This window comes from Candidozyma haemuli, assembly GCF_002926055.2.
Source record: "Candidozyma haemuli strain B11899 chromosome Unknown C_2014730914, whole genome shotgun sequence".
Taxonomy (NCBI): Eukaryota; Fungi; Ascomycota; class Pichiomycetes; order Serinales; family Metschnikowiaceae; genus Candidozyma; species Candidozyma haemuli.
The window spans coordinates 759667-785011 of record NW_020289904.1 but is presented as its reverse complement, the minus strand read 5'-3'; the positions used below and the strand labels follow the sequence as shown (position 1 = coordinate 785011).

Sequence of the window (25345 nt, the reverse complement as noted above, 5' to 3'; positions counted from 1 at the left end):
AAAGAAGCAGACAATCTCCACGGACACTTTTCGGACACTTTTCGGACACTTTACGGACCTCAACGGACCTTTACCGTCCCTTCAACGCTCCATTTCCAACGACAGGATATAAAAAGTAGAGGATGGAGAAGAGGAGGGGAAGATGGCAACGTTGTCGATGTTATTGACAAGAAAAAAGAGACATCCGGCGGTTCTTGGCTGGCCAAACTAGCAAGTTCCAGGTGTTCGCTAGCAATACAAGAAAACGAACAAAAAATCAAGAAAAAAAGAAGGGAAGCGAGGGTTCCTGGAAACCGCCAAGACAAAACAAAGACATTGGAGTCGCTTGGGGCAGCACGGCTAAAAAGAAAAAACAATAAGGTGGATTAAGCGAGACGGTTGGAGAGAAAAGATGGATTAGAGAGCAATTGGAAGGTTTCGAAGTTCCGTTGGCGGGAATAAGATGGAATTAAGAGAAGAGAGCGATCTTACGTTTAAAGAGATGCTTTAAGATACTAACATCATTCAAGAGATTTGATCCATCAGTTCTTCCGCCTCGGGCGTGTTATTGTTACATTATCCACGGATGTTCCATGTTTCCGTCTTTGTTCCCACTGATCTTCAAAGATCCATCGCTTCTTATCTCCATGAGAAAATGAGCTGATAACTGAAGATAAAAGAGGAATTACCTGAATCAGAGGATTTGCCTGATTTTGTGGAAGTCCTCCAAATTACGAAAGCAGAGGTTGCCCTGGATCTGTTCAAGACCGCCTCAGTTATATTCCAAATTGAATCTCGCCGACCCCCCACAGAGAGTTATTCCGTTTTTGTGTTACTTTGTTATGCTTTGCGTTTGGAAATATGCTAGTTTGCTTTTGTGTGATTTTCTTTGTGGGGTTTGCGTGAGACGTCACTCTGAAGAAATGGGAAGGTTGATTTGACTCGGTTTCGTTGGTTTCTGGATGGTTTCTGGATGGTTGATTACGGGCCCTGGACTGAATTCTTCAGTACGTTCAGCCCCGCCAAACTACGTAATTGCTCCGAACGAAACCCCTCCAAAAACCCCTCCAGAAGAACCCTTCTTGCTTAGAGAATGTTTGGAAGGTTAAACTATGCTGGTTCGTCGTCGTTGCCCGTTGGTTTACGTCTTTTATCATTTTGAGCCCGTTCCTTGGAATGTTTCGATTTCTGGAAAATCAAAAGAGCTTCTCTTTGCCCTTCTGGAGAGTCCGGGCAACATAAGAAACTCCGCCTGGCTTTTCTTTCGTTTGCTGACGTGCCGTTGGTTTCTTTTTCTTCTTTTGGGCTACTTTTGACGTGTTGTTGGTTGGTGAAGTTGTGGCACGGCCAGACTTTGACCGTTTCTTTTCATTCAGCCGCTCCAGACGAACAAATTGTCGAATTTGGCGTCGTGTTTGGCGGTGTTTGGCGGCGTTCGGCGGCGTTCAGAATGGGGATACACTTTACAACATTGGTATTTTGCAGCCAACCAGGGGCCATCAGTTTTCACCCAAAATGAACAAATCCAACACCAAATTGATCAGAAAGTTAAGCTCTACACGTCTAAACACTTTCCCTGACGAATACACCTCCAAAACGTCTTACTGCTGTCCGTCTGACTGTCCTTCGCCCGTCTCAAGGTGCTGCTTCGAACCAAACGCACCTTTACTTAAAAGACAGGTCCCAAATTGGTCTTTCCTTGACAACACATCCTTCCAATGATGGCTATTCCAATAAATTGCTTAAAGAAGAATCTCCACCGTATCTTTTACCGATTCTCCACTTCTTTCAATCTGTTTGCTTCGGAATGGCTGCAAATGAGTGACTACAGAACAGAAAAAAAGAAACTTGCAAAGTCCACGAAAAAATATGCCAAAAACGGCCAAAAACGTTTTTTTCGCCTCCTTATTTTCTAGAACAACCGGTATGAGTATACCCACGGCAAGACAGTCTCCACTTTTCCCCAACGGTCGTCAAGAACCTCGGACGTGGCTTTTTTTTTTTTCTGGTTTTCGTGTTTTCAATAAAGTCGTTTGGACCAGATTTTCCTGGTTCAGACTGCATACAGTGCAACGCAAAATAATAAATAAATCTCAGATCTGCATAAGTCTCTCGTCCGTCAATCCGACATCTCTCACTCTCTTAATCCAACCTCTCAGGATCTGTTTAAAAAACTTATCGTGACTGAGAGAGCATTGCCTCTACTTGTGTGCACGTCTACGGCCCGAATCGTGCATGAATTGCGCTTGTTAAGGCCCCTGCGTGACCTGCAGGGAATGCATGTTCCCACCTCCGGACCTTACACCCACCCGCCACTTCTACCCACAAGTAGTAAATCTCCCTTCCCTCATACACATTTTTTTAGGTACCTCCGGAAGGTGCAGCCCATATATGCACCAAACGGAAGTAATACCCGGTTATATGCAGGTCTACACTCCCATCAAATTCACTACGAATTTCTCCAACAAAAATAAAAAAGTTGCAAATCTCATTTTATCCCCTCCGCCTGACAACAGAACAATACTCATTGATTTCTCGTCAACCTCGGTACCTCAAATTCAGAAAAAAACGGTCTTTGTTCCCGAGGCCTCCTTCAACCTTAAGCTTTTGGCTTTTTAGTGGGGACAAAATTATTTGGGGGATTTTTTGATGGTTTTGTGGAATGAAAGAGGTCGTAAAACCCGTACATTTCGTCTTGTCTACGGACGAGGCGCAAAATAAAAACAAGTCATACATTAATTAATAAAAAAAAAACGTAGAAGTCAAGGAAACGGCTAATGTTGTAGAATTAGCGGCAATGGAAGGCAAGGGGTGAGAGGCTGGTAACACTTTATTTTTTGTTCAGTTAACTGTTTCAAACAATGGATGGGAACTACGTAGGGCCATGCACTCGTCGGGGTTAGCATGCACCGTCGGCATATAGGCGATCGGAGCGGAAGGCCGGAGTTGCTTTTTTTTCATTATTGAGGGTAGCTGGTAATCTATACTGGGTGGGGTCTCCGATAGTGCAGCTACGATTTTTTGATTTGTACTGAAGGAAAAGAAGAGGGGGTGGGTCCCGTTCTTGCATGCGTCAACCTGTATAGAGCATGCGCAATTCGGAGACCTGGCCCAGCCAGCAGTAGTTAAGGGAAGGAGGGTTTGGCGCTCACCCACTTCCATTGTGCAGGTATCGCCGGTTCGTGCATCGAGGGCTAATTTCCTAATAGAACGTCGCCCTTGATCTCACAAAAACTTGAACAAAAGCCCCCCTTCCGTCAGGTCCCCCACGGTGATCTTCCATCTTCTTTTGAAGCCCCGGCTTTGCCGGGGCTGTTCTGCCGGAAACACTAACGTGTTTCCCAAAACCACTTCCCTTCCCGGTAGGGTCGCTGACGCCCGGTAGGGGCATGAACATCGTCATACCTGCATACACATACGAGGGACCCACCCTTTCATAAAGTTTCCAAAAAAAATAATAATTTTTTGGGGGGGGCGACGAGTCCCCACACTATCTCCCAATTCGTGCATGAACTTCTTTAGTAGACACCATGTATATGTATGCAAGACGGGTGCAGATTGCGCCTGCCTGCAGTCCTACCCCCGCGACGTGCGCCCCGCCAAAAGAGAGCTCCAAAAAAAAAAAAAAAAAAAATTAATTTCTTCTCTCGCTTGTCAATCTCCGTTTCCCGCCTACACCGGCCATTACAAGATTTAATATATAAATACGGCAGGAAATTCCCTGTGATTTCGCCTCCCTCCCCCAGATTTCACTTTTCTACTTTCCAACCTTTCCCAACCCACCACCACCACCCAATCCCTTCCTAAACACTAATAAAACGCTAAAAAGCACCCCGGTTTTCAGTTCCAGCCAACCCACTTACACCCCCTTCCCTTTTTCCCCCATTCTTTTACCATGTCTTTCACATCTACAGCAACTGGCATTGCTCCAACAAGCCTAAACCTTAATATGTTTGACAGGACGGAAGAGAGAAGACAGAGACTGCCTGTGCTTACCGACGATGAAGATATCTTTTCCCTTGACATGGTTACCATGGATATGGAGTTTGACCAGGCCTACTCTATGTACAACCAGATGCAACAGAAGAATGCTCTTTCTGGAGTTGAACAGCTTCAAAAGGCCAAACAGCGTCAACAACATCAGCCACAACAACAGCAGCACCAGCACCAGCAGCAGTCACATGCTATTCAGAGTCAAAACCAGAATCAGGGTCAGAACCAGCAACAGCACTTCCAGCTGCCTTATGCTAACCAGACCAACGCCTTTTATCCTGAATCTTATGGTTCTTACGATAACAATGTCCCTGGCCTTCCGCTTCTTCTGCCGCCAAGCGAGCAGGGTGGACTTTTCAGTGGTCTGAAAACAGCCAATCCGATTTCCAACAAGGAAGACGATAGCCTTGACCATTTCTTTCTTAATACGGAGCTGAATGCGTTGGAGAAGTTTTTGGATAACTTGGCTTCTTCTTCTCTGGGTAACCCATTGGAGCTTTACAACCAGCAGGCCCAGAACCAGAACCAGAACCAACAACAACAACAACAACATCACCAACAACACCATCAACAGCATCACTCTCCAAAGATGCATGCGTCGATCTACGATAACATGCATACAATGGACCCGCTTAGGAAACCCGAGGCTCGTGAAATTCCAGATTTCGTCAAGAAGGAAATCACTGACGCTTTTAGACACCCTCCAGTGCAAAGCTTAAAGAGTTTTGGCCAAGGTAAAGAAGGTCAGCAAGCCAATACACAGCTCCCCACGCCGCTTGACTCAAGACAAGCTTCTGCCAGTGAAAAGCGTACGCTGGAGCAATCTGAGCTTGATCTGCCTCCATGGCTGCCATCAAGCAAAAAGAGAAGAAGATCAAGCACCAGACCGCTTCTTACCTTGGAACAGAAGCGTCTTAACCATTCCCATTCCGAACAAAAACGTCGTCTTTTGTGCAAGCAGGCTTACGAGAGATGTCTTCGTTTGATCACCAATGTGGATGATTACAAGAACGACTTGGTTTCTGCATCTGCCGTGACGCTGTCGAAGAAGAAGAGCAAGAGAAAGCAAATCAATAAGGACGGATTGCCCAACTTGCTGAAACACACGGCGTTGTTGAAGGTTTCTGGTGAGATTTTAAAGATTAAGGGCAAGAACGAAGAGTTGAAGAGACTTCTTGGGCAATACGCTTAAGAAGGTAAAAAAGGTAAAGGCAAAAGATTGATTCTTGTACAAAAGAGAATGGCCAAGTGTCGTTCGTTCCGATATTCACTTCTTGCTTGTTTATTATATATTTATTGATACCGTTTGGTAATGTACGAAGATACGAACCGGCACTAGGCCTCGCCAGAGGCCTAGGGACGTAGAACAGGTCTCTTAATCACCTTAAAACCGGCTCTTTCTCCACATTTGATGCCTCTTTAAGTCCCTCTTTGGTTCCTTGCTATGAGGTCAATGGAATAACAGAAATGCAGCAGAAAGGGCTAAAAAAATGCCTGAAAAGGAGCCATTGGCGGGTTCCTGATTTGGCAGGGAAAGGTTGGGGAAATGCTAGGAGGGTTTTTGGGTTTGAAGGTTATGAATTATGGAATGTTTTTCTGGTTATGAATATGGTGGTTTGTAGTTTTTGGTTTGAAGCGATGCAACGTTACATTTTCTGGTTTTTCGGATGTTTTAACCGGTGAAAAATTGTAGTGGGGTGGTTGTGGAGGAGGTTTGGTTGATTTTGGCAAGTTTTCAGAGGTTTTGAGTGGGTTTGGGGGATTTTTTTGACCGGAGTTGGTGCTTTTTGGTGATTTTTTGTGGGAATCAAGGAAAGTCATGGAAAGTGTGGGCGAAAGGAAAATGGTGGGTTGGATGAGTTAATTTTGACGGAGTTAATTAATTTTGATTACGTTTTGGGTGGTTTGGAGGTGGTTTGGAAGTGAATTTAATTGGTGGTAAGTGGTGCTTTTTCGGGTATTTTTAGTATGGGAGAATTTGGCGGTTATGAACGTCAAAAGGGTCAATGAAGATTCCGAAAGCGGTTAAAGAGGTTTAGAGAGGGTACGATTTGATTTAATACTGCTTTCTTTGCTAAGTCGTGTTGAAATATTGGAGTATTTGGACCCTTGGTGGTTCATGGTTCTGTAGTATGGAGACTTCTCTCTTTACCTGGTTAAGAGCCAAAAGTTGTTGAAGGCAACGCAAAGCAGCTCTTACATTAATTAGAAGGAATGCCTGTCCTTTTTTGGCCTATTTAGGCTCTTCTGGCGTGGATATGAAGTGAATGGTCTTCTTTTTAGACTACTAAAGCCTATTCTTTACTGTAAATCGGCCAAAAGAAACCTTTGAAAGCCTATTCTTCGAAATTTCATATATATCTCTTCATTTTTAGAGAGACTTTAGCGTTTTCAACCACCTTCCATTCATACTTCATTCATTTTATCACTTAATTGGACATCAAGCGAACTCTTTTCGTACTTTCTGAACCCACCCTCCACGGATTTCAGCCAAAAAGGTATCAATCAATTTCTTATTTTCAAATACATTCAACTAAGCCACTCAAAATTTCCAAAACACTATTCATTGATTGACTTTCTTTGACTGGATGAATCTCTATAGGTTGTAAACACCCGTACACCAGCTTACCCCAGGTCAATAAACCCTCCGTCAAAACCACCAAATTCCCTTATTTGAATTGTTTTATTGGTTCAGACTATGATTTACGTTCTAAGGAGTACTCTCGTGGTTTTTAAATTTCTTTAGCTGCTCTGGTTGTGGAGTTATATGGAATCTCAATTTTCCCATACTTAAGGCCTCCAAGGTACCTAAACCACACTAATTAAGCATTTTTTGATTGAATTTTGACCTCCTTGTAGCTCCTAGACCCTTCAATCACCTCCCTTTATTCATATTTAGTGCCCTCATTCAAATTCCAATCCCCAGCGCTTCTTTCCACTTTTTTTCATATCTTTCCCCGATCCATACACCTCCGCCAGACCTCCAATACCTCCAAAAACATCCCAATTATCCACCTAACCCTTTCTTCAACCCATCCTTACCTTCTTCACCACCTCTCCTTCTCCGTACCCACGTCTTTGGCTCACCTTTCCGAACCCCCACTTCAAAAACCTCCCAAATCCACCAATAAACATCCAAAACGCACCCAAAAACCACCAAACCAGCCACTTTCCAACCCCTAGAACTCAATAAACCACTCAAAACACCCCGTTTCCCACTCCTTCACCCCAAATCACCACGCCCCTTCTTATGCCTCGCTTATCGCGAACACCTCCAAAACAAGCGCGCATCAACTGTTTTTTCACCTCCCACACCAACTTCCACCACCAACCCACCGACGGAAATACAGCGCTCAGTATTGCCATTGTCAATGTCGCTGAACGCATCATCCGCTCGTCCGAGCCGCCCGGGCCGCCCGGGCAAACCCGGAAGACCTCCCGGTCGTCCGCCACTAGCACCTTCCGATCATCCGGCCTTGAAACTAAACATCCTCTCCCAAGACAAATCATCATCGCTAGCCAAACTCCACCCTGTGGAAATGCCCAACGACGCCATCGTGGCAAACCTCCAGACATCCTACCCGAAAGAGAAACGCTGGCGTGATTTCAGAAACGATCCAAACTACATCTACGTTCTACAATGGATTGCTCAGTGTAGAGGGTATGTCAAGTTGGCTCTGGAGCATTTTGATGTGGATTTATTTGAAATGGAGTTGTTTGCGTTGGTGCAGCCGCCGCCGATCGACGACTTGGCGTTGCTTTCAAACCGTCTTCGTTTGGCCTTGTTGCTGAAGATCCATGGGAAGAAGATTCCTCTGTTAGGGCTGTTTGAGCCATTGTTTAGGGTTTACTTTGGCAGTGAAACGCCGTTGAAGGGGCCAAACGAAGAAGAGGAAACTGAATTTGCCGCTGCTGATTGGCCCCTTTTCGATGACTTGTTTATTGACGAAAAGTTTCAAGTGCTTGCATTGCTTATACTGGAAGTATCCATGTACCAAGACTTCCGGGAGTTTATCGATAAGAATAAGCTTTCGGCGGCGGTGCTTCGACCGGAAAGCGTGTTTCGGGAAGCCAAGGGTGCTTCTGTGGAGGAGTATATTGTTGTTTTTGATGGAACGGCTTGTTATAAGCGAACTACCAAGACTGTGGAGCTCCAAGTGCCCAAGAAACGAAGCCTAGCGCCAGCAGACCCTGACGAGGCGTTGGGCGCTCGTCCATTTGACGTTTCTGTGGTCAATTACGAAGCTGTGTTCAGAAATATCTACCAACTTGATGCATTCATTACAGAGTTATCTGGAAAGAAGAACAAAAAGAACAAAACGTTGCTTGATGTGGTGAAAAAACCTGATTTCGTGGAGAATTTATTCACTTTTGAAACAAAGAAACGCCGGATTATTCATCACCGCCGGAAAGAAAGCGAAATGGCTCGTCTTCTAGCCACCAGAAAACGTTCTTCCAGACTTGAAGCCAAGGAGAAACAGCGGTACCATGAAGAACAAGAACGTAAGGCCCAGGAGCTTGAAGATCTTCAGTACGCCGTCATGAGACGCTCTTCCCATAGAACCAGAAACAGATTCACCGATCCGGTGCCTATGGATTACACTGGAGGCATCACCAGGGAAGAACGGTTAAAGAAACGGTTGGAAGGCACGCCTGATGTCTCTGAAGAGCCGCTGGGATCCACAGAACCAACAGAAGTCGAGCCAGAGGTCAAGAACGAGGCGGAACAGGATATTGGGAGTGGCAGCCCTCAGGAAACTGAAGATGTCATAGAAACTCCCCAGGAAACTCCCCAGGAAGCTGAAGATATCATGGAAATTGATGGGCCAGGGAAACCTCAGCCCAACAGCAACTTTCAGGAAGTCCAGCAAGTCCAGGAAACCCTGACGGGTTCCCTGGCTGGTTCCCTGGCCCCATTCACGCTTCCAGAAACCATGCCATCGCCAAAACTTGCCGAAGCTTCACGAGAAACGTCAGAAGGCCCCAACCGGCCCAACCCAACGCCTAAAGGTGAAGGCCAGAGCATTGTTTCGTCTTTCCCAGCCACTCCCACGCCAGCTGCTGCCCTGCTGGTTTCGGTTGCTAACGGGATAGATGACCTGGAGACGGTTCCAGAGTAAACCCAGTTGCTTCCCAGTGGCCAGGAACTCCACATCTCCAAGCCCGTAAAGGGCACCTGGCGTCTATTGTGGAGACGTGAGTTTCTCGTATAGTTGCCTTTCCTTGGACGTCTGCAAACTGCACGAGTAGGAGTTTCCTGATAAGCCGAGGCCTGTCAGTGCCTAGAGGGGTTTCTTTTGGCTGAACTAAGCATCATGATGTCAGAGAATGTACTGGTATGTGGGATGTCTTAAGAGAATGGAGGGGACGACCACGAGTGCCCACGAAGTGGGCACGAAGTGGGCACGAAGTGGGCACGAAGTGGGCACGAAAAAAAGACGAGGAAGTGGTTTTTTTGATTCTTCACCGAAAAGAGTAACCAGCCTGGTTTAATAAGCTTTCGATTGTTTCCTTCTATCCACAATAAGCTTTGTTCTTTCGGAAGATCGTTGTGACTCCGCATTACCTCTTCTTTTTTCGCAACCATTCGTGATGAGTTTCTCCACAATCCATAAAGAGTTCTCCCCCAGTCTACAGTTGCTGGCGGTTCTTTTTTTTTTTTTTTTTTTTTTTTGCTTTCTTTCCCTTTTGCTCCCTGCTGCTCCGCTCGTCAATGGCTGTTTTTTAACTAAATATTGGAAAATATTAATGCAGTGTTATAGGATCACAAGTTCAACTCTTCAAGGATCTGCGATGCCAATGTCTTATACGTCCAGGTATTACCAAGCGTCTTCTTGAACTGAACACCGTAGAGCCCAACAAGTGGAACCTTGACGATATTGATCTCAAACTTCAATGGCGTCTTTCTCAGAACCTTGGAGCCACCTTGGCCCTCCTCTTCTTCTTCCTCTGCCACCGTCATGGATGCACTTGGCGACCTTTGATGTTTGGCCCTTTGTTCAATGCGGGATGACACAAGCATATCGCTTCCTCCGCCAGGGGCAAGCCCGTTCAACGAGTCAACTGAATCATCGTCAGTGAATTGTTGCAACTGTGCACGGGTCTCTTCGTCAAGGTCGTCATAGTCAATGTCGGCAGATCCAATAAGCAGCTTGTTCAATCTGGCTGCAGCTGGCGTGTTTGGAGGCATCAACGTCTGGGAACCGTTCTTCTTTCTGTACGAGCCAAGAATCGATTGGCCGATGGAGAACTTTCTTCTGTGGCCTCCGCCAATAGAATTCGACTTTTGGTGACCCTTGTAGTTATTTCCTCCCGATGGTGGAGACAACATGTTGGTGTTCAAATGCAAGGATGGCTGTCTCGATGGTTGCCTGGACGTGTTCAGAGGCGTACGGGTCTGAGGAGTCTGGATCGTTGGCGTCTGGACATCCTGAGGCTCGGGCGTTCTCGTTCTAGGAGGAACTTGCTTCTGTACTGAATCGGACGATTGGCTGAAAGCGTCACCGTAAAGCTTGCGTTCTTCGTTATTATCGTCCAGTCTGTATTCGTCAATAATGGCGCTTGTTTCGTCTTCTGATTCAGTGTGCTTGGATGCTATTGAAGCCGAATGAACACAAAGGAACCCTCCCTTGACTTCCTGGAACTTGACGCCAAGCTTCGTCAATACATTGAGGATATTGTAACGAATCACTGGGAGCGGCTTCGTGGATGTTGTTTGAACACTGAAGAATCCCTTCAAGAACAACGTCTTTGGGTACTCAATCGAAGGCATGCTGTTGCGTCTGGCATGAGCAAACTGGTCCACAATCTGCTGCTCTGTCATATGAGGAAGATGTGGATACTCCTTATCGTCAAGAGTAACATCATCAAACATGGCATCGTTACGTTCGTGGTCTCTATCGATGCCTTCGTCGCTGTTCTGCGCAGCCATGTTATTAGGCAATGCTGGATGTTGTTGATCGGAACGAAGAGTACCATCTTTGCGGATATGTCCACCCACAGATTTAGCACGAGCAGTTGGATGGAACTTCTTGCCTTCAGTTGAAGTGCGTGGTTTTTCAGCCTTGATGGTGACTTCGTTGCCTTTGCCAGCATTGAGTTCCTGAGTGTTGAGGTTAGGCAATGGCGGTAAGTATTCAGCAGGAACAAAGCCACGGTTGGCAGAAGGTGTTCTCGAATGGCCTCTGTAGTTCGAAGCATTAGGATCCAAAGTCTGTCTTGGTGGATCACGTTCCTTGGACTCCTTGCCAACATTAAGACGAGATCCACTGGACTTCTCCTTGGCGGTAACCTTCATACTTACACCACGACGAACCAAAGGATCCGATTTCCCACTTCTCTGTGGCGACATATTGTTCGAATCTTGCGATACCCTGTCTGGAGCGAACGCAACAGGGTCCATGGCGCCGTCTTTATGTGGTGAAGAAGCACCGCTTCTTGAAGGCGAGCCATGTGGATGCTGTGATTTCTTGCCAGATAACTTGCGCAAAAGCGAATTGAGTCCCAGTTTCCCAGATTGGTGATCTGATTCACCTCCACTCATAGACTCACGAGGACTATGCTGCAGCATCATTTGCTGTTGAACCTTACCTTCATTAGGAAGCCCTGGAGACTGTGATTCCCTATTGAATGCACTTGGAACCATTGGAGTATGGGCCTGTTCTGGGAACTGTAATGTAGGCACCTGTTGAACAGGCTGTGCAGGTTTTGGAGGAGGTTGTGGCAGAGAACTGTGATGCTCTGAGGCGGAACGGCGTGGGATGTTGGCAGAAGGACCAAGCTGAGGTTGTGGAGGAACTGGTGACCCGCCTGGAGGAGAGAGCATCTGAGGAGTGTTATGCTGTTGCCTCTGTATGTTGATCTGCTGGTGGACCTGGTCGTGAGCCTTGGAGTCGCTTTCCTGAAGCTGACTCTGCAATTGGTTCCGTAACGCATCCTCCTTTGCCTTCTTACGTTTTCTCATCTCATCGACCAAGTAGTAAATCGATACTAGCGGATTGAAGCCACCAGTAGGATCAGGCAACATATGAGTGTTGGGGCCAGGCACGTATGGACGGCCCTGTTTAGCATGCTTGTACCAGATATCAGCGGCCATCTGGTACTCTGGGCTCGAAATTACACTGGTAAGCTCCTCCACAATTGCTTGGGAGGAGCCCAAATCAAGTGTAGAAATAGTCTTGATGACCTCTGGATCAAGCGGTAAAGTCAATGGAGCCCTTTTAGAGATGTAGCTGGGCACAGGGAAATCGTAGCCCTTGCTCATCCATGGATGCTGGATTACTTCATGCAAAGTTGCTCTTTTCGTTGGATCAACCACGAGCATACGGGAGAGAAGCGAGACACACTCTTTGGAAATGAAAGAGGGATACTCCACATGGCCTCGCTTGATCTTCTCATGCAACACAGAAACGACCGGGTCGTCGAACGGCACTTTTCCGCATACCAAAACATACAAAACAACACCAAAGGACCAAACATCAACTTCAGGCCCAGTATACGGTTTGGCGCTCAACAACTCGGGCGCAGCAAAGTACAACGACCCACAATAAGTCTTAAGAAGGCTCTTGGGCGAGTACAAGTTGGATAAGCCAAAATCGATGATTTTGATATCACCTTTCTGGTTGATCATGATATTCTCGATCTTTAAATCACGATGCACAACGTTATTCCTATGGCAGTAATCCAAAGCCAGAGCCACGCCTCTGGCAAATTTCCGGGCGTATTTTTCACTCAACGAGCCATGTGAAACAATATAGTCTAGTAACTGGCCGCCCTCGACATACTCAAAAAGCATATAATAGTGGTTTGTCATGGGCACCATCTCGTAAAGACGACAAATGTGAGGGTGGAATAGAAGACGACCCAAGGCACCTTCTCTGATGGTTCTTTTATCTCTAGCCACCTCTTTTTCAAACTCTTTTTGTCTCTGAGCGGCTTCTTCGGCCAGATTTGGTGGTGGGTCGTTTGAATGAGCACGCTGGTACAACTTAGCAGCTCTAGGAACAATCTTCACTGCACATTTTTCACCAGTAGCGTTATGCCTAGCCAATTTCACTTTACCCATTGAACCAGCGCCAATGGTCCTGATAAAGTCCCAATCACCAATAGATTTTCTATGGAACTGCTGCTGGTTTGGTTGTTGCTGGCCGGAGGTCTGTCCTGGCTGGCCAGACGGTTGTTTCAGACGAGAACTTTGATGATTCTGGCTGCTTTGATGTTGGTGATGATGCTGATGGTGTTGCTGTTGTTGTTGTTGTTGTTGCTGCTGCTGCTGCTGTTGCTGGCCCAGACTCAGTCCCTGCTTCTTATTCACAAGCGGCGGCGGCGAAAGCGTCGCTGGCGGCAAGAGATCCTTCTCGGGAGCTCTGGGAGCATGTGCTGGCGCCAGCAGCTCCGTTCCGTCCATGGGAAGATCCATTTCTTTCGATCCCCTAATCAGATTAGACACACTTCTAAGCATACGAGGCGTCGCTGGTTGCGACGAATGAGGACCCTGGTGGCCTTGTGGCGACGGATACGAACCTGGAGGAGGCTGATTGGACGAAGCAGCCTGTTTATGGGATCCCAGAGATGTTCGAGTGGCGTGGCCGTGGTACGAAGGCTGCCTGTGGCCGTCCATGTGGGGGAAGATTTCTTGGGAAGGGAAAGTTGTTTGGTGGGGGAGGGGTAGAACGTGTGGTGCACGGGTTTTTGTATGCTTTTTTCAATTAAAAATAAGGCCCACTTCCCAGCAAGAAAATAACGAGTCAATTGGCGACCTTTAACGTGGAGTGGTGTTGATGGAGGTTGTTGGCGGTGTAAGATAAGTGAGAATGAGAAAAAAAAGGATCCAGGGTTGCTCACGTGGACGCAGGCCCGTGCAGGTCTGGCGATTTGCAGCCGCCGGGGAGTTTAGGGAGAAAGGGGGGTGATTTAAGAGATTTGAGAGGTTGGGGGATGTTGGGGGACTTTGGGGGTGTTTGGGGGACATTGGGGGTGAAGTTTGGGGGAAATTGGGGGACGTTTGGGGGGAAAGTGGGGGCACTTTTGGTGGTGCGATGGTGAGACGGTAGTAGTTAAGAGAGGTGGAATGGAGGAAAGGGAGGAGTTTGAGGAAGGGAAAGTTTGTGGTACCGTTGGAATGAGGGAAGTTTGAGGAGTTTTTTTGTGTTTTTGGATTTGGATTTGGAGGTCTGGGTGTGGAGATAACTCGGGGTTTCTGGTGCTCACCAAGTGTCTCATGGCTGTGCTATAGAGGAAGAGAAGAGGATGTAGAGGAAGTGGTGGAAGGGCAAGGAAAAGTTTGTCATTGTGTTTTAGTTAATTTTTTGGTTATAATAAGTATTCTTTTTCTTTTTTTTTTTGGAAGTTGGCTGGGTTTGGTGGAGGTGGGTTTGGAGGAAAGGAGGGAAGATTGAAAGGTTCAGTAGCATGGTGATTTTATGGTTTGTGTTGGTGAAAAGAGAAAGATGCTGGTTTTAAGAGGGGTTTTCTGTTTTTAGCAATTGAAGGTCTATGGTTGAATTATTTATAGTGGATGGTGTTACTTGTATGGATTATTTATAGAACAGTGGAAGTATACTGAGTGTGAAAGACGAGTGTACGTCAGTTGCTTTAGAATAGATATCAAAGAAGATACTGAAGAGTAGAATAGGTTTATTAGGGTTGCTTTTGTATGACAGTTGTTGGTACATGGATGTACAGTAGGATATAGATGTGTATTGGGAACATGGACCAATATGTATAGTACTTGAAGGCTTCTTCTAGTAACAATTCAATCTTGGTATTTCCATTTGATAGATGTTATTCGGTAAATAGCAACGTTGATAGGTTATTTTTGGATACTACTCAACAGCCAGACGAAGTTACCAGACCATCAGCTCTCCATATGGATAGTATTTAAGAGGTATACTTCTCTGTATTTTCCACATGTGATATCCTATTCGGCTTCTAAGAATAAGTCTTAAGGGCTTCATTGGCATTATCTGGTAGTATTATTCACCTTATGAGTGCAATCGGTTGACACTAAGCAGTGGGTTATCCATTACAGTCTAAAACACTGAATCTGTTACTTACCATAGTACTTGAGTAATTGTGTCTACAAGTCTTTTCAATGGTTTAAATTCCCTCTTATAGCTTCAATTCAGTCAACTTCCAGAACTTATCCTTTTGATTATTGTTCTCTGGTTACCTTACTAGTACACTTCCTCTTCTTACCATCCATAGATCAATTGATACTACCAATAGATGACATAGAATGTGATAGATTGCATGATACCGTAATTCAGCATCCAAGCAACTCATTAAAGCTTCACTGGTGGCATTATGGGTTTCTGTAATCTTAATTACCAGATCTCATAAACATCTCCCTTAACTACCTCCCTTGAGTATCTTGCTTAAATCTTCCTCGTCTCGTCTTCTACACTTCTCACTCGTCAGAATATAAATTCACTACTTAGGTCGTCTAATGATCGTTGTGCTTCAAGTGCTGGTACTCCCAGATGTAACCGGAAATGAGGACAACAGCAGCCAAGTGGAGCAAAGGCTTGCCGGAAGCGTTGTCACCGTCAAAGTAGGCAGCCTTGTACTTGCCCCATGGGGTAGTTGGCTTCTTTGGAGCTGGAGCTGGGCCAGTTGGCAACTTCTTGTAGAACTTGACAACCTCGCCCATTCTCTTGGCATCGGCGGCGCCACCAATGTTCTAATTGTTAGTAAAGGGTTTGAACTTGTTTTGATGATTTCCGGGAAGAATATATGGATATTGGGTTGTTTTGAGTGGATTGTTTGTGGACTGTTTGTGGATCGTTTACTTTTGGCAAAATGGACGGTTTTCACCGCTGAAATCTCTCAATTGAAGGTGGAATCAATTCCTTAACGTTTAAATAATATTCTGAGTCAATTTGGTCGGAAATGAACGACTTCCAGGGGAATTGGGGTGGATGGACGTGGAGACATTTCAAGGACGGGTAACTCCACGAAAAATGGTCGGAAATTCATCGTTTTTTCGCGTGCACGAAGCTCTCGTTACATACCTTAGCAGAGGCAATCTTTGGAGGGATCAAGGTGGACAATTGTCTTCTGATGATGAACGACATGGTTGATGAAGAAAGAGTTTTCTGGTGGAACCGGTTTTCGCTTTTGGTGAGATTGTGCGCTCTCATTCGTCCGACGGTGTATGCAGGATATTTGCCCAAAACCCAAGGCCCCCCTACAATCAACCAATCCACAGAAAGTGAAGAAAGGAGAGAATATTTTATGAATTAAATACGATACAAGTGTTTCTAATTCAGCACGTTTGGTGTCTATGGCGGGAAATTGCGGAAAAGTTGAGTTTGTGGCGTGAAAAACACGACTTTTGTGGAAGTCACGTGACTTGGTACCAACGGAAAGTCATACTCCAGCAGCCTCCAAAAGGCTTCATGAAGCCGAAAATGCCCTTAGAAGCAATGATTCGTCAAAGCGTGAACCCTGGTTCTGTTCTGGTTTCTTTTGTGTGTTTTGTGGTGGATAACCATGGAAGTAGCACTCTCACAGTGACCAGCAAGCCAACCTCCAACAACCCCAACAAATCCGAAAGCAAACAGACGTAGAGCCATATAGACATCTTGTAATCCACCGAACGAACCATGAGCGAACCCCATTTAATTGAATTTCACTGTCTCTCTTTGCATCCTCAGCAACCATCTCATTGCTTTATCCAATCCACCCTTAAACCGCCCCAATCCACCTTAAACAGCAATCCACCTTTCAAGAATCTCCTCAAAACCCCCTTCCTTTCATCCATCCACTTCCCCCACTCTACAACTCCATCTGACCGTCCCTCGATTGACTATATGATCTAAAACTCGCTAATGTACAAAACTGTCGTTAGTATTCCATAAAAATCTCCTTAATCCACTCTTAACATACCGTTATTACCTCTGATAAACACATCGTTGAAGCTCCTGCCCTCTTTTTCACCCACAAGCTCTTTGGCACCGTCCAAGGCAACATTCATAAACCCATCTATGCTTTGCAAGTTGCCCAGGTACTGCACGCCGTTGTGAAGCTTAACAACAACAGACGAGCCAATAATGGAGCTTAGAAACTTCGAAGGGTCCGTTTTCTGTGACATGGCTGGATCTGGAAGTTGGATAGTTACTTGGTCGTCTAAGTACTGAAAATAATATGAGCCAGGTCGTGTGCGAACCAAGAGACTGGTACACTTAACCCCCCGCCATTCCACCCCCCACCCGTGGAAAGTATAAATAAAGTTGATTTTCCTCAATATACCAATGAATTCTATATAAATGCTTAGTATTGGGCCTCCAGGATCCCCCTGGCGGGAGATCCTGGTGTGCCACGTGACCCCAGATCCATTCTCTACCATTCCCGCGCCCCAACTAAACCATTTGTTTACGCATAAATCGTCTAACGAGCACAGGAAAAAAAAAACCACCTAACTCATACCCCTACCCTTTTTATCAAAAAAACTAACCATGGATAAACTCAAGGAGGTATGTCGTCCAGTTTAAATAGTCCAATTCCTCGCAGGCACGGTCAATGAGGATACGTGGCCAGATCAGCCCCTCCTTCCCCTTGGGGAGGAGGAGGCTCAGAAGCCAGAGGCCAAGAAGCCAGAACCCAACATCATACTAACCACAGAAACTTAACAACCTCAAGTTGGATGCCGAGAAGTGGCAGGAAAAGTCTGACGAATTGTCTGAAAAGATCAAGGAGTTGGAGCAGGAAAACTTGGACAAGGACCACCAGATCCAGGCCTTGACTAGAAAGAACCAGGTGTTGGAAGAACAGGTGGAGAAGTTGGAGACGGATCTTTCTGAAGTGAAGGAGTCAGCCAACGAGTCTCACTCTTTGAAGACGTCCAATGAGAACTACACCAAGAAGAACCAGGTGTTGGAAGAAGAGTTGGAGGAGGCCGATAAGAACTTGAAGGAGACCACTGCCAAGTTGAGAGAAACCGATATCAAGGCCGAGCAGTTGGAGAGAAAGGTGGCTTCGCTCGAGCAGGAGAAGGACGACTGGGAGAAGAAGTACGAGGAGTTGGACGAGAAGTACGCTGCTTCCAAGGCCGAGTTGGACGAGATCTCCCAGCAATTGGAGGCCATCTAAGGATGAATACCCCCGCCTTTTATATCGTTTATACGTGCCACTGGCGCCTAATACTGAGCCCTCGAGGCGTAGAGATGATGTTGTAGACGTGTAACACGCCATTCATTGGCCGGCCAGGCGGCTACGCCTGGCCCCATGTTCCACCCCAGAACCAAAACCTTCATCTAAGTAGACAACCACCCCTTTCCTATAAATACCAACCAATTCCCCCCATTCCATGTCTCCCCGTCGAGAATTCCACTCCCTTGCCCAAACCAGGATTTGCCTGAAAAATGCGCAGTATGTCTCACCACATCTAGAACCGTTATCACCACTCGTATAACACCTTGTTCCATCCTGAAACACACCTGAAACGCCAGTGAAACCCCTCCTTGCCTCCGCTTATTCAACGACTCAAAACCATCTCAAACCTTCTTTCAAAAGACGTAAACTCCCCCCACTTCATGCCCATTTGGAACGGCCTTCGTCGCCGTATATCCCTGCAACAGCTCTCGCTGTACCTTGTGGATGAAGACTACACGCTGAACCGCCGAGGAAGAGCGTCTCGGGAAGATTCCAGAGACCTGACGGCAGATATCGATAGCGATTCGCTTATGAGAATGGGACTCATGCACAGCAGTAGCACTGAGGGCCCTGAAGAGCCTAGAAGGATGTCTGTGATGGATAATGTGTTTGACCCAGATGAACCGGTTCCGCTGTATGAGCTGTCTCAGGAACACCACCATCGGAATAGACCTGATTTTCAAGTTGGCGTGGACTGTGAAGACAGACTACGGCACAGTGTGGACCTGACTCCACCAAACGAGTGTCTGACACCTCCACCGCCTCCTCCATTGGACCAGAACACGTACCTGTTTCTGGATCCGTCGAGTTTGGCGCTGGTGAATTCAAACAGTTCCAGCAGATCGACGCTTATACATCAGAATGGCAGTCTACGGCCTTTCTACGAGTCCAGACGGTCCAGAAACGGTAGGGAACTGAGAGAACAAAGCAGAGAGCCCCAGCCACGGAAACGGTCGCTTAAAAACTTGGGGCTTAAGTTTTTGAATGCTAGACAACACTTTTTGCTTGCGGTTTGCCGGGATGTATCGTTAATTCCGTGTATTATGGGACTCTGTGAGTCCTGGTGGATCGTGTTTATCAGGTCAGAGAAGTTTTCAAGTGACTCTGCTGGTATCACTACGGCTCGTGGCTCGGAGCACTTTCTTGAAGGCATTTGGTGTATTGTTGCTGGCTACTTGCTGTACTCGGTGCTTGACGGTTTAATGGTTCGTTGGATCGTCACTTACTCTACTACCGGTGCCATTGTACGGATGTTATCCATGTCAACAATTCTTGTGGCCATTGAACAGTATTTGGTCTCGGCTTTCTCGGCTGAAGGGTACCAGTATGGACTTCATACGTGGATATTGATATCATGTGCATTGACGTTGCTTTACATTGTTCAGAACTTTGTCACGTCGAATATCGATCTTAAAGGTAAACGACGTGCACGATTCTTTGATTTTTATAACATTGTTGTGTTTGCCGTGGTGCCTGTTGGACTAGCATCATTTATCACCATGATTGGACTATTACGGTCGTTATTGATTCTTCGGCTTGACATTGAGGAACAGAGGCGATGAAACGGGAATAACAGTGATTTTATAGCGACGTTCTGGGAATCTAGTTCCAGAACCTGGCAAGTAATGACGCCTTGGCTGGCGTTGAGTGATGATATGATGTTGACATGGTAAATAGGCAAATGATTACGATTAAGAAGAAGCATGTATAAACCATGGATGGTTTTGTAAAGGTTTTTTGAGTTATAAGTGGATTAATGAAAAATAGGGTTTTCATTGAAATGGAAGCCATTCAATACATACCTTCTTCTTATAGCCCACTTAGTACTCATAATACTCAGTAAACTCTCATAAACCACCACTTCAATCCACCAAAGACCCACTTAAATCGACCAAACCCCAAAGATTCCCTTTCCTTCACTTCTTCACTTTTTCATATCCTTCTTCCCTTTTTATACATCTCCTCTCCATTCCCAATCCTCCACACATTATATATTTTGCACCCATTACGCTACTTCTGCGAGTACATACAAATCCCACTTGTCTTCCACCTCCAACCAAAAATCCCAAACCTCAACCAAAAAACCCCAAAAACCCACCATCCTCCTCCAAATCACCTCCTCTTTCCATTCCCACCAAAATCTCCCCCAAAATCTCCTTCCCTCCATCTTCTTCCTCCTACTCCCCCCTCCATCTCCAAACCAGACCTGCATTCCATCTCCTCCCATACTCGCACTCTGAAAAACTTACACTACCAACCTCCACCTCCAACAAACCCTCCATCCATCCAGTCCCAAAATGGTGGTCCACGTTTTTGGTAAGGCTATCAAGCACAACCAGCTCGTCCATATTGGCCTTCAGGCAAAGATTTTCGGCGTGGGTCCACAGGTGGCACAGAAGATCTGTGCTAAGGTTGGACTTTATCCACAGATGAGAATGAACGAACTTGATGAAGCACAGATCATGTCGATTAATAAAGAGCTCTCAGAGATGCAGGTGGAGCACCAGTTGAAGCAGAAGATCAGAAACGATATTGCGTTGAAGCAGAAGACGGGCTCGTATGTTGGTCAGAGACATGCTGCTAGTCTTCCGGTGAGAGGCCAGGGCACGAGAAGTAACGGACGTACTGCCAGAAGACTTAACAAGTGGCGTACGGAATAGACGGAATACGGTCATTTTACTTTTGTACATAGGGAAGGTTTATTCAGATATGGTGATGTAGAGTAGGTAGGTCGGTTAACCGAACAACTTGATGGTGTTGTCTCCCACAAGAGGCTCTTCCTCTTCTTCTTCGTCGTCAGAAACGTCCTCTTTCATGCTGACTTTCTGGCCCAACAAAGATGCAAAGAACTCGTCGATCTGGTCGTCTTCCCATTTGAGCACAGACTGGCGAGTCTCGAAATTGGCAATTGGTTCTTGGACGTGGTACCGTAACTTTCTGCCCTTGGATGCTTTGTTATCGACGTTTTTCTTCACCTTGGCAGAAGCGGCTCCTCTCATGGCAAACTGTAAACCTGACGTTGGATCCGTAGACTGGATCTTTCTGTCGACCAAATCGTTTAATAAAACACGGTAGAAATCTTCGTCATCGAAAATCAGGTCCATTTCTTGAACGTTAAGCGACCTGCTCTGGGTAGCTTTAGGAACATCAGCATCTTCCTCGTCGTCTTCATCACCCAGCTCTTCATTCTCTTTCTTCAGAGCCTCATAAAATTCATAGCCCAATGGCTTCAACTGTTTTCTATTAAGCTTGGTTCTCTTGACAAGACGGTCCATATCGGCCAAATTGTTCATCACTTGCTGCTCTGCAGACTGGTTAAGTGCTTTAAACTTGCTGGCGTTCATGGCGCTGGAACCAGAAGAGTTCTGGATCTTAGCCAGCCATTTCGTAAGAACATTGCTTCTGTAGTCATTAAGAATAGTATCGTACTTGGACGAAGCTTCAAGGTACAGCTCCAAAGAACGTTTCTTGGGTTTATGCTCAACAGGCTCAACCACAACGTTCTCCTTGACATATAACCTGGACCGTAACTGTAAAATGGAATCTAGCAACGAGTAACACTTCTCCGATGCTTTTTCTAGTATATCTTCAGTAGAATCATTTCCAAGCTCTTCCTTTTCAAGGGTTTCGTGGTTACCAGGCAAAAGGTTAGAATCCGTCAAACCTTTCTGTACCTTCAACCTAACGTCTATTAGCGAGTCAAAGAGCTTATGCTGTTGTAAGATCGAGTAACCCTTGAGAGCCTCCTGAGTAGCTGCCTCAGAGAGTCTATTAACAATATGCTTTCTCTCTTTAGTCATCATCGCTCTGATCTTCTCTCTCTTGACATCTGCATCCTCCTCGTCTTCTGAGCCCTTCTCTTCGTCACTTCCCTCATCACTGCCCTCATCACTTGACTCTTCATCACTGTTAGCTCGAAGAGAAGCTCCAGAGTCACTATCATTCTCTTCTTCTTCCTGTTCCTCATCGTCTTCATCTGCCTCGTCCAGTCCACTGTCACTTGGCTCCTCCCCATCACTATCCTCGTAAAGATCCTTTCTAGACGCCAAAGCGCCCTTATACTTCTCTCCCTTGACCAAAGAACCGTTCTGGTCTCTGAGTTTCGACTTGCCTACCGAAACATAATGGCCCTTCTTGAGCTCCTCATCAGACTCATCTGAAGCCAGGAAGTCTTCCTCGTCTATACGAGCAAACGGATTCAGGTCTTCGTTTTCAATATCAAAGTCAGGAGGCTGGTCAGACTCTGCGAACTTCTCTGCAAGTGATTTTTTCGCCATGCTGTGGATGTTGGTGGTGGTAATTGGTGAAGATGGGATGCTTTTCTCATCTCGAAAAAAGTGTATATCTACGATGCGCATCGCATGCAAGGGCCATAATGGCTGCAAACAGAGAGAAGAGGAGGAAGAGGAAGAAGATGGTCATTAGTGGCTGCATTATTGGTCTATACCTGGGAGGCTTTGGGCATCTTTGAATCCTTGAAATCACAAAAATGTGATTTCAACCAAGAATGTGATGTCATGCCACTTCAGCTACTTCACCTCGCCAAAGGAGAAATGGCCGGTTTCGTTGGCGTGCTTGGATGCTCCGTTTTCTCCCACTAGCACCAGGTAACACTCCAAACAACGTACTCTGAACGTCGTGGTGTTGGTAGAATAATTTCTCAGCTGAAGAAGCTTGACGAGCTGCTTGCTGGCGTCCACGATCTCTTCTTCACTCAGAGTCCAGTGGCCAACATCTCCTTCTTTTTTGGTGCTGGAAACGCTATTCAATGCAATGCTATCGTAATGGATACCCGAGTAAACGAGACAAATGAACTTGGACGGTTTCTCGGCTTCATCTTGGAATACCATTACGTTGCCCAGCTCCACATCAAAACAGTTTATCCGAATCCCTAAAGAACTGGCAATGATCCCTAGTTCAATAGCACCGCCCCAGGAATCCTTCTTTTCAATCCACTCACAGTACTTGTCTATAGGTCTTCCAAGAACCATCTCATTATACGTAAACGGATCACTGGCAATTCTCGTCGACACAAGCTGTCGAAGGTTGATATCGTCCATAGAAAGCTGGTTCGTAAGTGAATAACTGATAGCTCTAAACATGCACGAGTTGTCATCCGGAACATTCCTAAGTATAGCATACTTATTAAGTTGCTTAATGAACACACTAGGAACGTCACTAGACTCTTTAGGTTTCGAAGAAGCAGCAACCACTGAAGACCCTTCCTCGGTAATCCCCGTTGAAGGACCCGTTTCCGCTAATATCTGCTGGTTGGCACGTATCCCAGCTTCCTTAATCAGCACATCTGAACCGGCATCTATAGACTGTGGGGGAAAGCCAACCTTGAATGAAGTGATGGAGATGTTTGCAAGTTTCGACGATGTTCGAGATATAAACAGCGCTAGTTCAGCAACCGAGATGGACTCGTCTTCTATGGAAATCACGTCTGTAGCAGTAGATGTCTTGACCTTGATTCTCATGGTAAGTAGTAGTTTACTTATCTATAAACGAGTCACTTATCGCGGAATGCAGTATATGGACAGATACAAAGAGATGGACTCCCACAAGCCTCCCAAGACAATCAAGGCAGAGGAGGCAACGCTTTTAGGGCTTATTTCCATTTACAGAAGAGCCATACTCTATTGTCTTCTGGTCTACACTGTCTCGCTGTGTTCCCGTTTGACTATCTAGTGTACATGAATATCCAGCAGACCGAGGTCCGAACGCCATGAATAGGCAGTAGTGGTAGAAATAGGACCAGCAGCGGCAGCTGCTGGTTACCAAAACTCACCAAAACTCACCACCACCACCACCTATATGCCTTTACTTCTCCAGCTCACTCCATCTAATCCTTCATCTCAAGGTCAGCCTGTTCCGATGGAATCCCCGTGATAAGTGCATCCAAATTGTCCTTCTTGGAATCCTTGATCGAATCAAGCTCCTGCTTGTTCTCGTGCTTATACTGTTCGGTCTGCTTGTACTTCTCCACAGAGTCCATGAACTTCTGGAGGTTGTACCCAGCACACGCCTCGCTTTCTAGCGGCGTGTACGGTCTCTGCCTGAGGTCTTTCAACCTTCTCTTATGCACTTTGCCCTTTCTGTGGTGGTCCAACGTGGGCTGGGACTCGAAGTATTTGGCACATTCCACACAGTAGTATTGGCCCAACCCAGGCTTGGTTTCGTCCAACGCCTGGTTCTTCAAAGCGTATACGGACTCCTTGGTGGCGAGATCCTTGTAGACGAGATCGAGATCTCTGGTTCTTCTTTTCGTTTTGTATCTTTTGACCGAGTACCTTCCCATGATGTGATCTGGTGAAAAGATTATTTAGTGCATCTGGAAATGTCTTATCTGAGATGAGCATGCCTGGTGCACGGGTGTGGCACATAGGCCTTCCAACTGGTACACTTAGAAGGAAGAAAAGGAGGGGGAGAGGTATAGGGGAGGATAAAGTTGATGATTTGGTCGCATTCAGAATGGCTGGTTTGAATGGAGGGCTTTTCAGAGCGTTTTGGGTGCCATTGGAGGGTCATTTATAGGGATGTGTAGAGACAAAAGACATGGACAGGGCATTCAATGTGAATAGCTATTTAGCTGGAATTTTACTAGCATCACTTTGATCTCAAAGTAAAAGAAGAAAACAACTACATTAATTAAACAATTGCCTTACTTTACTGCTCTCATGGTGTGGTGACTGTAATGGCTGTTCTTGTCAATGGCTGCGAAATCAGTAGGAGAAGCACAGTGTACATGTATTTTGTGCCACAGCCAGGTAAACAATTTAATTTGATTTTAGACTGCTTTATTGAACTCAAAAGGAACCAAAGAAACTCAATTTGAAGCCAAACTGTCAATAACCCAAAGAATACATCTCATTCGGTGCACCCTCCACTCGACCATCTACAACCCACCGCCAACTCACCAAAAACTCCTCTAATTTTCCCAGTGACCCATCAACCATACAAAACAGCTCTCATTGCATCGCTTTCCACTGCCTGCTTTGCCTTAATGTTTCCTTACCACCCTTTTTACTACACCTGTTGGTGGGTACCTAACAGTCACAGCACACCACGTGACCATCACTCTCCCTCACTGCCATAGTTAACTCTTGCCAGCCCTAGTGTGAGCAGCCGTCTTACCTGCACTCCGCGCGGTGCTGAGGCTCACTAAGTAAAAAAAAATTTATCACCATTTTTCCCTTCCCTTCTTCAACGACTAGTT

The 25345-nt window shown here is 46.0% G+C and overlaps 10 protein-coding genes across 10 annotated transcripts; 5 read left to right on the top strand and 5 right to left on the bottom strand. All coding sequences in view use genetic code 12, as the record gives it.

The window, feature by feature from the left end:
• Positions 1-3874: 3874 nt before the first annotated feature.
• Positions 3875-5164, top strand: INO2 (Ino2p; the record flags this gene model as incomplete). Its single annotated transcript, XM_025485680.1, has 1 exon — positions 3875-5164. One exon carries the CDS (start codon positions 3875-3877, stop codon positions 5162-5164), a length of 1290 nt encoding a protein of 429 aa, XP_025341145.1.
• A 2179-nt stretch (positions 5165-7343) lies between these two features.
• CXQ85_001987 (uncharacterized protein) lies at positions 7344-9092 on the top strand (the record flags this gene model as incomplete). The annotated part of the gene is made up of 1 exon (XM_025485679.1): positions 7344-9092. The coding sequence occupies one exon, from the start codon at positions 7344-7346 to the stop codon at positions 9090-9092; it is 1749 nt and encodes a 582-aa protein (XP_025341144.1).
• Positions 9093-9736: 644 nt separating this feature from the next.
• KIN2 (serine/threonine protein kinase) lies at positions 9737-13591 on the bottom strand (the record flags this gene model as incomplete). The annotated part of the gene is made up of 1 exon (XM_025485678.1): positions 9737-13591. One exon carries the CDS (start codon positions 13589-13591, stop codon positions 9737-9739), a length of 3855 nt encoding a protein of 1284 aa, XP_025341143.1.
• Positions 13592-15415: 1824 nt separating this feature from the next.
• ATP17 (F1F0 ATP synthase subunit f) lies at positions 15416-16046 on the bottom strand (the record flags this gene model as incomplete). Its single annotated transcript, XM_025485677.1, has 2 exons — positions 15416-15652; positions 15984-16046. 2 exons carry the CDS (start codon positions 16044-16046, stop codon positions 15416-15418), a joined length of 300 nt encoding a protein of 99 aa, XP_025341142.1.
• A 1383-nt stretch (positions 16047-17429) lies between these two features.
• Positions 17430-18063, top strand: TPM2 (tropomyosin; the record flags this gene model as incomplete). The annotated part of the gene is made up of 2 exons (XM_025485676.1): positions 17430-17447; positions 17596-18063. The coding sequence occupies 2 exons, from the start codon at positions 17430-17432 to the stop codon at positions 18061-18063; spliced, it is 486 nt and encodes a 161-aa protein (XP_025341141.1).
• Positions 18064-18506: 443 nt separating this feature from the next.
• Positions 18507-19688, top strand: CXQ85_001983 (uncharacterized protein; the record flags this gene model as incomplete). Its single annotated transcript, XM_025485675.1, has 1 exon — positions 18507-19688. The coding sequence occupies one exon, from the start codon at positions 18507-18509 to the stop codon at positions 19686-19688; it is 1182 nt and encodes a 393-aa protein (XP_025341140.1).
• Positions 19689-20423: 735 nt separating this feature from the next.
• Positions 20424-20786, top strand: CXQ85_001982 (mitochondrial 37S ribosomal protein uS13m; the record flags this gene model as incomplete). Its single annotated transcript, XM_025485674.1, has 1 exon — positions 20424-20786. The coding sequence occupies one exon, from the start codon at positions 20424-20426 to the stop codon at positions 20784-20786; it is 363 nt and encodes a 120-aa protein (XP_025341139.1).
• A 75-nt stretch (positions 20787-20861) lies between these two features.
• Positions 20862-22403, bottom strand: CXQ85_001981 (rRNA-processing protein; the record flags this gene model as incomplete). The annotated part of the gene is made up of 1 exon (XM_025485673.1): positions 20862-22403. One exon carries the CDS (start codon positions 22401-22403, stop codon positions 20862-20864), a length of 1542 nt encoding a protein of 513 aa, XP_025341138.1.
• A 252-nt stretch (positions 22404-22655) lies between these two features.
• CXQ85_001980 (ubiquitin-specific protease) lies at positions 22656-23606 on the bottom strand (the record flags this gene model as incomplete). Its single annotated transcript, XM_025485672.1, has 1 exon — positions 22656-23606. The coding sequence occupies one exon, from the start codon at positions 23604-23606 to the stop codon at positions 22656-22658; it is 951 nt and encodes a 316-aa protein (XP_025341137.1).
• Positions 23607-23971: 365 nt separating this feature from the next.
• On the bottom strand, positions 23972-24427 carry CXQ85_001979 (uncharacterized protein; the record flags this gene model as incomplete). Its single annotated transcript, XM_025485671.1, has 1 exon — positions 23972-24427. The coding sequence occupies one exon, from the start codon at positions 24425-24427 to the stop codon at positions 23972-23974; it is 456 nt and encodes a 151-aa protein (XP_025341136.1).
• Positions 24428-25345: the final 918 nt, after the last annotated feature.